At 43.4% G+C, this 18,322-nt stretch overlaps 1 protein-coding gene across 5 annotated transcripts in view; it reads left to right on the plus strand.

Moving 5' to 3' along the window:
• The first annotated feature begins 507 nt into the window (after window positions 1-507).
• Window positions 508-18,322, plus strand: part of pcdh10a (protocadherin 10a) — an 82,169-nt gene continuing 64,354 nt past the window's right edge. Inside the window, exons 1-3 of one of the 5 annotated variants that reach the window (XR_013488371.1) lie at window positions 508-3,756; window positions 4,474-4,532; window positions 5,091-5,197. Coding sequence is in view for 3 of the 5 variants with exons in the window: in XM_078163332.1 (XP_078019458.1) it covers window positions 1,101-3,647; window positions 4,474-4,532; window positions 5,091-5,197 (2,713 nt within the window). In the remaining 2 variants the exon portion in view is untranslated. The remainder of the gene's footprint in view (window positions 3,757-4,473; window positions 4,533-5,090; window positions 5,198-18,322) is intronic. The other 4 variants (XR_013488370.1, XM_078163332.1, XM_078163319.1 and 1 more) reach the window with 4 other exon arrangements.

Genomic DNA, 18,322 nt, shown 5'->3' on the forward strand with positions numbered 1-18,322 from the left:
CACACACACACACACAAAAGAGACAGAGGGAGAGAGGATGGCCAAGACACGGTGAGGTATTGCGTCACTATAGCTATCTTTACTTGCGCAGACTCTTTAGTGATCTTTGGCTGTGGCCATCCTTGCTACATCCTGACTCATATATTTGGGGGTGGGGGTCGTGGTCATAATATGTAAAGGCTTTTTTTCCCCCAAGATAATATTTTAGAAATACCAGCACTACCAGGGCAGCTGCAGCCTTATCTGCACAGCACCCGATGCCGACTGTCACCCACTATTATTCGACTTTCTTAATTCACTGGATGTGTAAAACATTTAATTTCCCTGCTATAACTGAGGCTGAGGCCTGGAGGAGAGAGGTGGTCGAGGAAAAGAGCGCAGCGGCGCTTAACCGGTTTTGTTATGAGGATCCGATGTGTGCTCTGGCTGGCGTCGCGGAGCCCCAATCAGGTGCCATTACTCCCGGTGTTTGAGAATACTATTGGCTGGTGGGGGAAAAGCTGTGCGCAAAACCAACCCCGCTGCTCACACTCGCCTTGCAGAAGCCGAGCTGAAAGCATCATCCGCTTTGAGCGCTTAGGCTCAGTGATTACATCCTCTCAGAGCGAGACAGAGAGAAAGTCCTTTAACTTGCCAGTCTTTAGGTCGAAGTTGCATTTGTTATCGATGCCGGCAGCGCGCCAATAGGACTTCTTGCTTATTCTTCTTTTCCTGCTCATGTGGAATTTCCTGTATTGTTGTTCCTGTGTGACTTTGTGTGAAGAAGGGGCTGTCTGTTCTGAGCACAGGGAGTGTTGGCTATGCGTCTTGGCTCCAGCCTGTAATGTTTGCACTGACGCCAAAACTCACAGACCGGTGCAGAATTGATTAAAACAGAGAAGCTCGGATCAAATGGCTGTGTTTCTCACAGCTGAAACGACACAATGTTCCACTGACCCGAGGCACAGGAGAGGAATTTCACAATCGGGACAGCCTTGTTGCTGTTTATTTCACTGCCGTTTTACGGACAAAGGAAATGGGAAATGCTCATTTGTTGTAAGAAAAATGAATAACACGTTTTTGTTTTCGTCTTGAAGTGCACTTTGTGAAAGGGAGGGGAGATGATTTGGTTAATATTCCTGGTCTCCATCCTGGATGGAGCTCTCTCTCAGCTACACTACTCCGTGCCAGAGGAGCAGGAACCTGGCTCGGTGGTTGGGAATATTGCAGAGGATTTGGGACTTGACATTACCAAACTTTCTGCTCGCCGCTTTCAGACGGTGCCTAGTTCACGGACACCTTATCTGGAGGTGAACTTAGAGAACGGTGCGCTCGTCGTGAAGGAGAAAATTGACCGCGAAGAAATCTGTAAGCAAACCATCCCGTGCCTATTGCACCTGGAGGTGTTTCTGGAGAACCCACTGGAGCTCTTTCGCGTGGAGATTGAGGTGATGGATATCAACGACAATCCACCCAGCTTTCCTGAGACAGACATTTCCGTCGAGATATCGGAAAGCGCCATCCCGGGGACCCGTTTCCCGGTGGAGAATGCCTTCGACCCTGACGTGGGCACAAACGCGCTTAGCACATATGCCATCACGAATAATAATTATTTTTACCTTGACGTGCAGACACAGAGCGACGGGAACAAGTTCGCAGAGCTGGTGCTGGAGAAGCCGCTGGACAGGGAGCAGCAGGCGGTGCACCGCTATGTGCTGACGGCTGTGGATGGGGGCATGCCCCAGCGGACGGGGACGGCTCTCTTGGTGGTTAAAGTTCTGGACTCCAATGATAACGCGCCCACCTTTGACCAGTCTGTGTACTCTCTTAACCTGCGAGAAAACTCTCCTGTGGGCACTCTGGTCATTCAGCTCAACGCCACGGATGTTGACGAGGGGCAAAACGGGGAAATAGTTTATTCTTTCAGCAGTCACAACGCCCCGCGGATAAAGGACTTATTCAACATTGATGCCAGAACAGGTAGGATAGAGGTTGCAGGTGAGGTGGACTATGAGGAGAGCAGCACGCATCAGATTTATGTCCAGGCTAAAGATCTGGGGGCTAATGCGGTCCCCGCGCACTGCAAAGTGCTGGTCAAACTCGTGGACGTGAACGACAACACTCCAGAAATTGGTTTCAGTACTGTGACTGAATCCGTGAGCGAGCAGGACGCCCCAGGCACCGTGATTGCACTGTTTAGCGTGTCAGATCGGGACTCGGGTGAGAATGGACATATGAGCTGCGAGATATTAGGAGACGTTCCTTTTAAGCTGAAATCCTCTTTTAAAAACTACTACACCATCGTGACAGAGGGATCACTGGACAGAGAGAACACAGACTCCTACACCATCACTGTGGTGGCCAAAGATAAGGGTCAGCCGTCGCTCGCCACCAGCAAGTCTATTAAAGTGCACGTGTCTGATGAGAATGACAACGCGCCCCGATTTACTCAGGCTGTTTATGATGTGTATGTGACTGAGAATAATGTGCCCGGTGCTTTCATTCATGCCGTGAGCGCTCTGGACCCTGATATAGGACAAAACGCTTTGATTACTTACTCCATATTGGAGTGCGACATACAGGGCATGTCTGTGGATACCTACGTATCCATAAACCAGGACACCGGCTACCTTTACGCCCTGCGCTCTTTTGATTACGAGCAGCTAAAGGAGTTTAGCTTCATGGTCCAGGCTAAAGACTCGGGTGCTGCTGAGCTCTTCTCTAATGCCACTGTAAATGTGATTATAGTTGACCAAAATGACAACGCTCCCACTGTAATAGCCCCCATCGGTAAAAACGGTACAGCCAAAGAACACCTGCCGCGCTCTGCGGAGCCTGGCTACCTGGTGACGCGCATCGTGGCTATGGATGCAGATGATGGAGAGAACGCACGGCTGTCCTACAGCATCCTGCGGGGCAACGAGATTGGGATGTTCCGCATGGACTGGAGGACCGGGGAGCTGAGGACAGCCCGCAGGATCTCTCCCAAGCGGGACCCGCAGGGCTTCTACGACCTGCTGATTGAAGTGAGGGACCACGGGCAGCCGCCTCTCTCCTCCTCGGCGAGTGTGAGCGTAATGTTTGTGGACAGCGTGGTCGAAGGCCGCAGCAGGGATCTTGGTTCGGCCTCCAGGGCAAAAGATACCTCCCTTGACCTCACCCTCATTCTCATCATCGCCTTGGGCTCCGTGTCATTCATCTTTCTCCTGGCTATGATCGTGCTGGCCGTGCGTTGTCAAAAGGACAAGAAACTCAACCTGTACACGTGCCTGCTGGCCGGTGACTGCTGCCTGTGCTGTGGCTCGTGCTGTAGCAGACAGGCTCGCGGCCGAAAACAAAAGAAGCTGAGTAAATCCGACATCATGTTAGTTCAGAGCACCAACGTGACGTCAGGGGTCGGGCCCATGGGGCAGGTGCCCGTGGAGGAGTCTGGTATAGGCAGCGTGGGAGGGGGCTTCGGCTCCCATCACCACCAGAACCAGAACTCCTACTGCTACCAGGTGTGTCTGACTCCAGAGTCCGCCAAAACGGATCTGATGTTCCTCAAACCGTGCAGCCCCTCCCGCAGCACTGACACGGATCACACCAACCACTGCGGCGCCATAGTCACGGGCTACAGTGACCAACAACCGGACATCATATCCAATGGAAGTATTCTCTCTAATGAGGTAAGAGGAGCCCAAAACAGCTGTTGTCACCCAAGGCGCGTGATTCAAAGGGTTGACTCCATTTTAAAGATCCCCCAGAAACCAGCAGCTGTGTCTGCTTCATGTCAAGGTATGTTATCCACTTAGATCACGCGAAACAAAGGTCCCTGAGAGGATTGAAGTGGTATCTCCTATTGATTTGGCTGTTCTGCTCTGTGGCCTTTAATCATTGTTAGGCATAATGCTGGGGTGGGGGGGGTCAAAATACATGCATTTATCAGAAACCTAGGGGGAAAAAATCCCACCAAGAGAGCATTTTTGTGCGTCCAAGATAGTTTGTGACATTAGTAGTCTTCAATAACTGGACTTCCTTATGCACATACAATTTTGGATGGTAAATCATTAGATTATAAAGTTGTATGTCAAATAATGTGAGCAGAAGATGGGGGGAGATGAGTGTTTTGTTGATTGCAGTGTGACTGGAGAGGAGCTAGATTGCCAGTCACAGTCTTGCCTTTGCTGGGTGTTAAGTATTCCGTGCACGACCCAGCACGGCAGCACCGTGAACAAAGGCTTTTCAGTTTCAGTGCTGGGCAGCTCAATCATTTACCCATTCAATCGCCTCCCTAACCCACTCTCCTCTCGCCCACTCATTCACCAAGTGGATGCACGCACTGTCGGTGGCCTACCCTGCCTCTTACGTCCCTTACCTTCTTCTATTACAGTCATAGTGACAGCCAGTGTATGAATAAGGGGTCAATTGTTGTCACTCTTATACAATATAAACCTCTTTCATGTGTTTTTTTAGCATTAACAGTGATCATGTGTGTTTCTGTGGCTTTTCTAGACAAAACACCAACGAGCAGAACTCAGCTACCTGGTGGACAGACCCAGACGGGTCAACAGGTAGAGAAAAGCACACACACACACACACACACACTATATTATTACTAATGTGCATAACCTAGTCAGCCACATAGCATCCACCATCAGAGGACCTGTAACATCCAAATGGCCTCATGGAACCAAGGCTTTTTATATATATGTATATAAAATTTAACATTACATCCATCACTGTGAGTCCCATATATTCCACACTGTTAATTATGGCTTTATGAGGCTACATGGTTCCCAATGCATCCATAATGTTCATCTTCAGTTTGGCATCTGTCCCATAACTGACAGAGCAGTGCCTATTACAGCTCTAATGCTAGATTTCATTACATGCCATGTGTAACATCCAATTTAGACTCTTGACGGCCACCATGACTGTATTAATATGGTGTTGATTTCTGACTCTGCCCCTCTCTCTCTCTGCCACTCATGTAATCCTCCTCATCTCCCTTCGTCTTCCCCTTCTCAATATTGTATCTGGACCTCTCTCTCTGACCCCTTCATTATTTTCATAACTTTCTCTTTTCTCTGACACCACTCTCACTCCTCTCACCTCCTCGCTTCTCACAGTTCGGCATTCCAAGAGGCAGACATTGTCAGCTCCAAAGACAGTGGTCACGGTGACAGCGAACAGGGTGACAGTGACCACGATGCCACCAACCGGGGTCATTCAGCGGGTAGGTCCACACACACACACACACACACACACACACACACACACACACACACATATTTACACTGTCATTTCAGTGCCCCTCCTTCCCTCCACAATCCTTTGTTTCCATCCTGTGTGTTTGTGATTGTGAATGGGATAATGCTGAATTGTTGGTGCAGACCAGTGACTTTTAATTTCTTTAATTTGAGAGTGTGTGAAGACTTGTGCTCCGGCGTTGCTGGCTGGCATGAGCAGGCCCCAGAGGTGTTGATTGTATTTCACACCCGGGTGAAAGGGAGGAATATTTGGGAAAGGCTCTTTCTTTTCTCTGCCTCGCGCTGTTCACCTTCTCCCTTTCCAACACCAAGCGGTGCTGAAAGGACAGCGACTCGCAGCAAGGCAGTTTGAAGCCTGTAATGCCTTAGTGGCACAAATCAATAGGTTCACTCAAGTGAAAGGAAAAGGCAAGAGAGCTGAATTGATATAATGAGTTGCATTTCAATCAGCCTCACAGTCGTTGTATTGTACTGCCTTTGTTTGTTATAGATTCAGCTGATCATGGACATTAGCAGCTTTTGCATTTTTTGTTTTCTTTGGTAGAAGTTAAGGCAAAAAAATGTTGGAATTAGGGAACATTTCCCTGCACTTTAGGTGTATTTACTGACTCTAAAATCTCTTGTACATTCTACAATGCAGTAGATTTTTTTAGACAAGGCTTTAGGGCTTATCATAAGCCTCCCTTTGTTGTTTCTAAAATTCTATTAGGTTAGTACCTGTTTATTTATCAAAGTGGAGTCAGACAAAAAGTGGAGCAATACAAAATCTCATTTCATATTGAATTGCCCTTTTCCTTCTGAGGGATTGATCTACACTCATGTACTCAGCTCATGTAAGACCCCTGTCTAGACTGGAGCCTGCCAAATATATCAATGTTGGGAATACAAATGGAGCAGGTTAGATAGGTGTAGTAGGATAGTGAATGGTCCTCACAGGCTCCACAATGTTTGACGTTATTAATGAACAAAGTAGAGAGCCAATGTGCAGCGGTGGTGTCACTGCCTGCCCTCGCTGATGAAACAGGCTCAGAAAGTCAATCTGTACAAGACTGAAATGCAGAGTTGGAAGAAATCCAAAGGCTTTGATTCTTTATTTGGCAAGAATAAAGAGTTTTGTGACATAAACATTAAGGGTGACATGTTGGTGCAGTGGTTAGCACTGTCACCTCACAGTAAGAGGATTCTGGTTTGAACCCACTGGCTGGCTGGGGCCCTTCTGTGCAGAGTTTGCATGTTCTCTCCGTGTCAGCGTGGGTTTTCTGCAGGTGCTCCGGCTTTGTCTCACAGTCCAAAGACACGCAGGTTAACCGCTGACTCTAAATTGTCCGTAAGAGTAAATGTGAGTGTGAATAGTTGACTGTCTCTGTGTGTCAGTCCTGTGATAGTCTGGCGACCTGTCCAGGGTGTACCCTGCCTCTCACCCAATGTCAGCTGGGATGGGCTCCAGCCCCTGTGACCCTTAACAGGATAAATGATTACAGAAAATGAATGAATGAATATTAACATGGATGTCTAAACTATCACTCTATAGGCATCTTCCTCTGTCAGTATCTGGAACAGCGCGGCCATGCAGTCTGTTTGTATTTTTAGAGACATAGAGGAAAGAGAGGGATAACAGAGGGAACAGAGGTTTTATGAGGATGTGATATGTATCTCAACCTATTCATCCAGCAGGTAACGTTAGACTTGACATGACGGTAGCTGTATTTTGAAATGTATCCTGTGTTGAGTGCTGCCTTGAATCCCTTCTTGTGGGTTTGCTAGCACAGTTAAAGGTGCACATTTATGAAGCAATAACATGTTTCCACAGCTTCATTTGACTCAGAGCATGTTCATTTGGCACTGGCCTGGGAGTGTGCCCAGTTGGTTCTGTGCTCTGTACTCTCTACGAGGAAACCAACATTTGTTCCTCATGTTGGATTTAGAAGGGAACAGCTTACCACTCCATAGGAGGTAATATCACACGACTGGTATTTGGAAAGAGGGACACTTCACAGACTTCTGTAAACAACAAAACCAGATGGAGTGTGTGTGTGTGTGTGTGTGTGTGTGTGTGCGCGCGCGTTGTAGAGGCAAAAATCGGCGCCTGGAAGTGGGCCTGTAGGCTCCCGACCTTGTCCTCCACTTGACTTCTCTGTTTCCCTTTGATGTCAATCTGGTACCTTGGATTCAACTAAGTAATACTCAAAGAAACACTGGAGACAGGCAGAGTCCGATGCAATCGAGTTTAATGTGTTCACAAATTTTAACACATACAATTCAGCGAGTCACGCTCTGGAGCAGGACTGAAGTTTGACTTTCTGAGGTGTCTCTTTTATGCTGGTGAAGATTCAGGAGAATCTCCACCTTCTTTCTTTAGCCCTTCCTACCTGAGCCCAAACCTATTGGTGGCCGGCCTTTTTGCCTTTGTCCAGTCATGCCCGAACATGCCCAGGCATGTTTTAATGATGTATCTTTTTTCCATCGGCCTGTGAATCCCCAGACTCTCCCACCATTAGGTTGGAACTCAGGTTGCACTATTTTTTAAAAAACATATGGAACTCAGGAACTATTTCTATAAGTCCCTTGTGCCTTCATGCAATATAATCTTTTAATGTGCATCAGGTAATACAAACATTTGGGTGTATGTGTGATAGGTTATATGTGTTCTTTTTAGCATGGATACAATGTGAACTCATAGTATGAATACTTTGTTATGTATAACAGTGTTTTAACACATATAGATGCATTTCACTCAGTGTTATAAGAACGTATGCATAAAACATGGTTATATGATGGTTATAAGACTTTTTCTTTATTTATTTTCTTTATTTATTTCTTAATTTATGCAGTATATCACTTTTACTAGATTAGGGATTAATTCTTACACCACAGCGTGCATGTAAAGGTATGTCATTGTCTGATTTAATATATGGGCGTATACATGATACCTGTATTTTTTCCACCTGTGTGATAATGTCTGTATTGAAAAGGAGTTTTCCTTTGAGCCAGCGCTCTGGAAAGCCTAAATGAGACTCAGTTTAACAGAGTGGTAGCTAGTGTTTGGCACTCTGCCAAGTGTACATTGCCTCTATATAGGCTTATTTCTCTCTACCTATGTGTGAAACTCTTCTATATAGGGATGAGAATATTACTGGTTGGCTCATGTGGGTTGTATGCTATATTTGTGTATGTTATTGTGCACTGAAAAGAGTTCTGTGCTCCGTGTTCTTCAGTTTTGCATAAGGATGTTAGAGAGCAAAACTGAATAAGCCTGAGCCAAGACTATGTAGAGACCACATGCTTTTGTTATGCATTTCTGCAGCATTTGTGTACATAAGCAAATCCAAGTGTGCTCATGCATACACACACATATTTTTAGCATCCATACTCGCAATTTGTATGCGTGTTTGACACATGCATATTCTTTTCCAGGGCCTGTGGCAGGGTCTCATCCTTCATTCTGTCTCCCCCAAACAGTCGCTCTCTCCGCAACACTCGGCTGATCAGTAATTCATTTCAAGAACCTTTGCATAGCAATTATCAAAGGAGGGTTAGAGGCAAGGTTTCTTCAAGGGACTGTGCAGCACATTCTCCCTTTTGATGCCCCTCGGAATATTTCAAATCAAGGGAAAACCATTTCCAGTTGGCATATCATCAACTACACCTGCCGTAGTTTCCCGCTCGGCTGCTCATCTGACACTTCAGAAAATAAGTCTCCTGACATGGTTTTAAATCAAAGGGACACCACTTGTGAGACTGGGATATCATTGGATACCTTTAAAAAGTGGGCAAATGGCTTTTCTGAGAGCAGTGTGTCTGGAGTAGGGTTGAGTATTTTAACAATTCCGATTCCTTACCGATTCCTTCTTAACGGTCTGATTCCTTACCGATTCCTCTTACCGATTCCTACATTATATTCATTATGCTTGCTATACTTAAACAAGTATATAATAAACACAAATGCAATCATACAAATACAAAAACTTTATTCTAACTGTTGCACAGTACAATAAGATGAAAATACACATTTGTGTGTGGTGTGTATTTCAGATTTAGAGCTTGTATCATCTCCCTGAGAATATATAATGACATAAAGTGATTCTCTGATTTCTACAGTAACACTATTACCTCAAATTAACCACAGCAATGTAATAAAAAAAACTTATATGCATTCATGCTTGGGCACTGTTATTTACGTGACAACACCTGAAGAGAACACACATACACACACACACACACACACACTGTCTGTTTGTTTCTACTGCTCACCTCGCTAGAAGCCTCAGACCTCCCGCCACCCGCCTCCGCCTTTATTAAACGCTGAAAATTAAATAAGAGAGGGAGACAAGTTTTCCTATTTTATCTTATTTTGTTATATTTCTCCCTCTCCCCTCCCTGGAAGCCTCAGACCTCCGGCCGCCCACTCTCGACTCAAACACGGAGGTCTCCCTCTCCGCGGAGCACCCACGGCGCACGCCCGGCCTGTTAAATAGCCTGTAACCGTAACAGCTGTGTGACACAAACTCAGTGCTTTAGTCATTAAATAATGTCGGGCTCGGTCGGGTTTGGACAGAAATATGTGGCCCGTTCCGCGCTCTAATGGAAATGCACGTGACGTGTTTTTTTTTACAATCTAGGAACCGTTTGCAGGAACCATTACTCCAAAAGTGATGGAACCGGTTCCGGAACCGGAACTTTGGACCCGGTTCCAAAAAAGAACCAGATCCAGATCCCAACCCTAGTCTGGAGTAAGGCACTGCTGCGTCACAAGCCAAAGCTTCACTGACTCACTTCTACACCTCCCCACACTGTTTTTTAAGTTGTTTAATTCAAATTAGACGCTGTTTCGTCATTTCCCTCATCATGCTAGTAGGAGAATGTAGCAAGAGTGTGCAAGCAAAACAAAAAAGCAGACAGATGAGAGGGGGTTAAATGTTCATCAGTGAAAACACTTGGCATCTCAGAAACGTTCGATCAGCTATGGAAGGCTGCATGACAGGTGGGAGACTGGAAATGATTATTATCATGAAGTTTGTTTTGGTGAGAACAACAGCTGTGACAATTGGGACAATTAAATCACTGTGGCAACGGTGTATTAGATGGCTGATTATGAATTAATGGCGGGCACCGTTTTGCAGTTTCCCATGTCAGTGAACTGTCAGAGGAATAGCATACAGGGTTTTGAAACACCCTCCTCTTAGGCCCTACTGTAGATACTGACGAAACTGAAGGCCGTGATCCCTGAGTCTATGATCCATGTGACCAAAAAAGAAAGTCTCAGGTTGATTTCAAAAGCTTGCATAATAAAAGGAGAACTTGCTCACTGTGCATCAGTGCTGTAATATTTTTGCCTGTTAGGTGTCTGAAACTAGTTAAAACGTGTCGTATAGAACAGATCAGCATAATAAATTAACAGTAATCCGTATGACACAATGAGACAGAAAGAGAGAGGGAGAGACAGAGACAGAGAGAGATACAGGACAGACGGTAATGACAGTAGCTTACAACAACATTAGTAATAATATATAATATTATTAATTATAATTAATTATAATATTATAATTATAGTTCTGGCTACTGTGGTACAATATGTTGAAAGTATTTATTAATATCTGATAGTATACATATGTGACAATAATCATATGTGTATAATAACAGTAGAAGTATGACTAATGATAACAGCAGCAGCAGGAGGCATCTGGCAGGACCATGGCAGCAGCACAACCACACACGTCACACTATCCAGGCACCGCTGCAATACGAGTTAACCTGAGAGACAGTGGAGCGCAAAGGCTCCGGAGAAGAAGCCAAGTTAGTGACATCCAGAATGGCCGAGTTAGCAAGATGCAGTAATAGGACATGAGAGAGAGAGAGAGAGAGAAGGAGAGAAAGTGCCTGGTGTATTATAGGGGGTCCTCCGGCAGACTAGGCCAAAGTCAGCCTAGACTCACAAGTCAGTCTTTAGATGCTTTGCTTAACTAAAGACTGATGACTTTCTCCCTGATTTTTTGTTTAGGTGGGCAGATACAATTTCAGAGTTTAAAAAAACTCCCTACGTTGCAGAACCAATACTAAATCTGCAGGGCAGTCCTTCGGTGGCTCGCTGAACTCTTGTGCTCGTAAACATAGTCCGACTAGAAACACATGTAGCGGTACAAAATGGCTCAGCCGCGCTTGCAGAAAACGCCGTCAAAGTTAGTGGATGTTTGTCGCGTTTGTGGCGACACATTCTCGCCAACTAAAAGAAACAAACATAATCTTTTACAAGGCCATGACTTATCCGTCCGGCCGGACTATAGAGGGAATCGCCCTGTTGTTTACAAATACTTCCGCTGTACCAGCATAGCTTTTAGCTATATATATACGTATATATACAGTCCCTGACAAAAGTCTTGTCGCTTATCCTAGTTGTAGGAACAACAAATAATAACCTGACTTGTAGTTGATCAATTGGGATCAGAAATAGCTTATATGAAAGGCAAAGGCCTTTAGATTATGCTTATTGTACCAAAATAAAGTTGTGTATCATTCATTGAGTTTTATCATTTAATTAGGACAGAAAGGTCAGATCTTGCTTGGACAAAAGTCTTGTCGTGTCTTTAAACGATTCAACCAATCACAGATTAGAGCTCCACCTGTGACAAATACTGTAATTAACACATTCCCAGCTGTGTATAAAAAGAACCCCAGCACACCAGACCTTCATGTGAAGTGCAACCTGACCGCTGACAACATGCCAAAGATTCAACCACAGACCAAATTGCTGATCATCAAGAGCCTGAAGACCAAGTCTGCTGCTGAGGTGGCAGACATCTTCAGTGTATCCAAACATCAAGTGGAGAGGATAAAAAAAAGATTTGAAGAAACTGGTGACGTTCATGACAAGCCCAGGTCAGGCAGACCCCGTAACACAACTGTTGCTTCGGCAGTCCAGGGCCAGCCCTTTTTCAAGTGCAGCAGAGCTACATCAGAACTGGTCACCAGAAATCCCTGTATCTACCAGAACAGTTTGTCGAATTCTCTCACGCAATGGTCTCCATGGCCGAATTACTGCTCACAAACCAGCATTAAACAGAAGACAACAAAAGAATCGTGTTGCATTTGCCAAGGCCCACAGCTTGCAGAAAGGATGGACAGTGGAAAAGTGGCAGAAGGTTGATTTTTCTGATGAATCATCCATTGAACTGCATCCCAATCGCTGCAAATACTGCAGAAGACCTGTTGGAACCCGCATGGACCCAAGATTCACCCAGAAAACAGTCAAGTTTGGTGGAGGAAAAATCATGGTTTGGGGTTACATCCAGTATGGGGGTGTGCGAGAGACCTGCAGAGTGGATGGCAACATCAACAGCCTGAAGTATCAAGAGGTTCTCGCTGCCCATTACATTCCAAACCACAAGAGAGGGCAAATTCTTCAGCAGGATGGTGCTCCTTCTCATACTTCAGCCTCCACATCAAAGTTCCTGAAAGTGACGAAGGTCAAGGTGCTCCAGGATTGGCCAGCCCAATCACCAGACATGAACATTATTGAGCATGTCTGGGGTAAGATGAAGGAGGAGGCTTGGAAGATGAAACCAAAGAATCTTGATGAACTCTGGGAGTCCTGCAAGACTGCTTTCTTTGCCATTCCAGATGACTTCATCAATAAGTTATTTGAGTCATTGCCGAGATGTATGGATGCAGTCCTCCAAGCTCATGGGAGTCATACACGATATTAATTCTTTTTCCCAAGGCACCATGACTTTATGTTCTGAAATTTATTGGAGCATGTTTGTGTATTCAACAGAAAGTATCATTTCTACAGTACATTATTTTTGTATGCGACAAGACTTTTGTCCAAGCAAGATCTGACCTTTCTGTCCTAATTAAATGATAAAATTCAGTGAATGATGCACAACTTTATTTTGGTATAATAAGCATAATCTAGAGGCCTTTGCCTTTCATATAAGCCATTTCTGATTCCAAATGACCAACTACAAGTCAAGTTATTATTTGTTGCTCCTACAACTTGGATAAGCAACAAGACTTTTGTCAGGGACTGTATATATATATATATATATATGTATATATATATATATATCACATTTTTCACATTACTGTATCACCGTTTAGACTAATCCGATGTTTGTAAAGTCTGTAAACACAATAATTGAACAAACATTACTATTTCTTAGCTGTTAGAGGTGTCATCTGTAATAGGTAATAACTCATTAAACGGTCCGTGAAAAAAATATTTTTTCCAGCGGATATCTTAGTTACAACATGATTGAGCTAGCAAAGCGGTTTTGTGTTGCTATGTGTGGTATTTATTCAGTTTTGGGAAATCACAATGTCTAGAAAGCATCAGTGGCTGCAGCTGACAGGGACAGCTAACAGCAGCAGCAAAGCTAACATCAGGACGTCATCTGTTAAAAGACTCCCGTTGTCGGATACGACATGAAACTACTCCAGTTAGCTCAATCACGTTGTAACTAAGGGATTGTCTGGAAAAAAAAAAATTTTCACGGATGAGCACACTTTTGATAAAACAGAGTTTAATCCCTTGGCATCCATTTTCAAGCTCTCTGTGTGTTTGTTTCCTTGTGGACGAGAAAAGGGGGAGCGCACATTTCCGAGAAGGCGTGTCCTTTTCAAAAATGCAAGAGGCGTTGCTTTGTTGCCGGCCGTTTTCGCCGGTGTGTTAAACACACTTTAGAAAGGAGTGTCCCCAGACTATCAGAAGGCGGAGATCTCTGATTGTCTGGTGGCGACACTAAAGTCAGCCTAACTAGGGTCTGGGACAAGGCAAGCCTGAGCCAGCCCTAACTATAAGCTTTATCAAAGAGGAAAGTCTTAAGTCTAGTCTTAAATGTGGAGACGGTGTCTGCCTCCCGGACCGTAACAGGAAGATGATTCCACAGGAAACAAGCCTGATAGCTGAATGCTCTGGCTCCTGATCTACTTTTGGAGACTTTAGGGACCACGAATAACCCTGCATTCTCAGAGCGCAGTGTTCTGGTGGGATAATATGGCACAATGAGCTCTCTAAGATATGACGGAGCTTGACCATTTAGAGCTTTATAAGTTAACAGTAGGATTTTAAATTCAATTCTGGATTTTACAGGGAGCCAGTGCAGAGAAGCTAAAACAGGAGAAATATGATCTTGTTTCTTAGTTCCTGTTAGTACACGTGCCGCTGCATTCTGAATTAGCTGGAGAGTTTTTAAGGACTTACTAGAGATACCTGATAATAGAGAGTTACAGTAATCCAGCCTTGAGGTAACAAAAGCGTGGACCGATTTTTCTGTATCTTTTCGGGTCAGGATAGGCCTAAGTAAGTTGCTAAAAGAGCCCGATAAAACATTCAGGACACCTAGGTCGAATGACGCCACTGTTTATTCCACACGATTGAAGCTGCTCCTCTTTTTGGAACCACTGCAAAGGCTACTTATAATTTCATTTTAAGGCATGCTTGTTGTTGCCATGCATGACAGTATGATGTCAACATGTCAACATGTCAACACGTCGAAATATTGCGAGTATCACGATATACAACCTCTAAAGGAACTTACATTGTGAAAATGTGCATAAAGTATGTGTTGACACTCAAGCTTCAAATCCCACGAGCAGAGAGTAACACTAACAAGAGAAGGTATCTCAATGTAACATTAAAGAGTAAAAATCTATGACAGCAAACAGGACAAAAACATTGCCTCATTAAAAAAATCAATTTACATTTAGCCTGTAACAGGTGGAGATGTCACGAGTTACTCAAAGCTGAATGGCTTGTAGAATATCAATAAGAGTCCTAGCAGAGAAAGGAAGACATCGATCCATTTGATTAATTAATTGACAAGGCTACTTTGATCCCTGCAACATGCTGTTGTTATCTCAAATTAAGCATGGAAAAATCTTGCATGACTTCTTTCTAACATCGAGTGTGTTTATGAATGTGTGCTTGGTATGAATAGACTGTGCTTTCTCAATGAAATGAATAAAGCATCCTTTAATATGCCTCAAATCTGCTCAAAATATGACATAAAAAGATAGATTTTCATTGTATCAAACAAGGGCCTTGGCTATTTTGTTGAACATTAAGCCTATATAAGTCTTAGTGATGGGAGTCATAAAACATGGTTTGGCCATAAGTAACACACTTACCATCCTTTCTGCTCACACAGAAGTGCACATCTGCTGTGACCAGGCTGCAAATATTTGTTGGTAATGCTCAAAGAAAGCTCACATGTTAGATCTTCTAATCTGTGACCATCAGCTTCATTTATACTCTTCTCTTATGTGATACACAACATAAACTACATCACTTTTGTGCACATTTGCATCACATGAGTCCATGAGCATGTAGTCTGGCAACAGGTTAAAAGGAGAATTCCACTTTGTTACAAATTGTGTGTCTTATTTTTGTAGTTTTGGCCACCATTCCTTTGACTAGTAACAATGGGCCTCATTCACGCTGCGTACACACAAACGTTTTAGTAGAAATCCGGGATTTATCAATATTTTCCTAACTGAATTTGCTCCTATTCTGGGAACAAATTTAGAACTACCTCAGACTGTATGTATGCACAAATGATGAAGGCCACAGAAAAGGCTTTTAAATAACATTTTAAATAAATGCATGACATATTAAAACCATAATTATTCATAAAGGCTTTAATAGACTATTTAAAACCATTATTTGACCAATTAATTATTTATTATGTTATTTAATACATTTGACCAATTAATTGGTCAAATGTATTAAATAACTATAAAATGATGAAGGCCTCAGAAAAGGCTGTAAAATAACATTTTAAATAAATGCATATACAGTCAGGTCCATAATTATTTGGACAATGATACAGTTGTCGTCATTTTGGCTCTGTACACCACCACAATGGGTTTTAAATGAAACAATGAATACCTGCTTAAAGTGCAGACTCTCAGCTTTCATTTAAGGCTTTTTTCAAAAATGTAGTATGAACCGTGTAGGAATTACAACCATTTCTTCACACAGTCCCCCAACTTTAAGGGCTCATAAGTATTTGGACAAACTAACATAATCATCAATTAAACAGTCAGTTTTAATACTTGGTTGTAAATCCTTTACAGTCAATGACTGCCTGAAGTGTTGGACCCATAGACATCATCAGATGCTGGGTTTCTTCGCTGGTGATGCTCTGCCAGCCCTTTACTGCAGCCGTCTGCACTTCCTGCTTGTGTTTTGGGTGTTTTGCCCTCAGTTTTGGCTTCAGCAAGAGAAACGCATGCTCAGTTGGATTCAGGTCAGATGATATGACTTGGCCATTGCAGAACATTCCACTTCTTTGCCTTAAAAATGTCTTTGGTTGCTTTTGCAATATGCTTCAGGTCAATGTCCATCTGCACTGTGAAGCATCATCCAATGAGTTTTGAAGCATTTAATTGAATCTGAGCAGATGCCCCAAACACTTCAGCTTTCATCCTGCTGCTCTTGTAAGCAAGACAAGACTTCACTAGAATAAATACAGAGGGTTTATCACAAGATGCAAACCATTGGTTAGCCTTAAAAATGGAAGGCCAGATTAGAGTTTGTCAAAAACCATCTAAAAAGCCTGTACAGTTGTGGAACAGCATACTATGGACAGATAAAACAAAGATCAACTACCAGAATGATGGGAAGACAAGAGAAGGAAGAAGGGAAGGAACTGCTCATGATCCAAAGCACACCACCTCATCAGTGAAGCATGGTGGAGGTACTGTTATGTCATGGCCATGTATGGCTGCCAGTGGAACTGGTTCTCTTGTATTTATTGATGATGTGACTGCTGAGAAGAGCAGCAGGATGAAAGCTGAAGTGTTTGGGGCTACATTATCTGCTCAGATTCAACCAAATGCTTCAAAACTCATTGGACGATGCTTCACAGTGCAGATGGACATTGACCTGAAGCATACTGCAAAAGCAACCAAAGACATTTTTAAGGCAAAGAAGTGGAATGTTCTGCAACAGCCAAGTCATATCATCTGACCTGAATCCAACTGAGCATGCGTTTCTCTTGCTGAAGCCAAAACTGGGGGCAAAACACCCAAAACACAAGCAGGAAGTGCAGACGGCTACAGTAAAGGGCTGGCAGAGCATCACCAGGGAAGAAGCCCAGCATCTGATGATGCCTATGTGTCCAACACTTCAGGCAGTCATTGACTGTAAAGGATTTGCAACCAAGTATTAAAACTGACTGTTTAATTGATGATTATGTTAGTTTGTCCAAATACTTATGAGCCCTTAAAGTTGGGGGACTGTGTGAAGAAATGGTTGTAATTCCTACACAGTTCACACTACATTTTTGAAAAAAGCCTTAAATGAAAGCTGAGAGTCTGCACTTTAAGCAGGTATTCATTGTTTCATTTAAAACCCATTGTGGTGGTGTACAGAGCCAAAATGACAACAACTGTATCATTGTCCAAATAATTATGGACCTGACTGTATCTCAACTGTTTTTCTTGGTTTGCAGCCGTGGGTGCAGCACCCGGGGTCAGTTCGACTCGTGTCCAAGAACTTTCCAGAACTCTCGATTTCAAAAAGTAACTGCGTTTATTCTTCAACTCAAAAACAAACAAAACAATCATTATCCACCAATCAATGTAAAAAGCATGGTCGAAAAACTTTTTTATACCACTGCCTCTTCCCCTTGACATTCAGTCTCTGCATAATCACAAACACCTGCTCTTATAATACATGGGCGGTGCATAAAGCTCCCACACACACACCCAACAGGTAACAAAACAAAGCAGTTTCTGCACAAACAATATAAATAATAAATAATTCACAATTTAGCTTTAGATTTCAAGGTCTGACTTTCATATAATTAATAAACCAGAGACCAATATAAACGTTAAAATCCATAGCTTCCTTTGAACGGCTGTGACATTCCGGCCCCTAATTGTAATACTCTATTACCAATTACCAAACAATTTTAGCAGCTGTTATTGTTATTGCACAGTAACAAAACAATTCATATATTTTTATATTTTTTACATTCCGTAGAATATTGTTGGGTATTCAAAGTCCAGTAGAGCCAAAAATAACTGACCATAAGGCTCAACAAAAAAGGGTAAGCTTAATATAAAAGACAAGCTTAACAGTCCATTCAGTT

This window comes from Epinephelus lanceolatus, chromosome 3 (assembly GCF_041903045.1).
Source record: "Epinephelus lanceolatus isolate andai-2023 chromosome 3, ASM4190304v1, whole genome shotgun sequence".
Classification (NCBI taxonomy): domain Eukaryota; kingdom Metazoa; phylum Chordata; class Actinopteri; order Perciformes; family Serranidae; genus Epinephelus; species Epinephelus lanceolatus.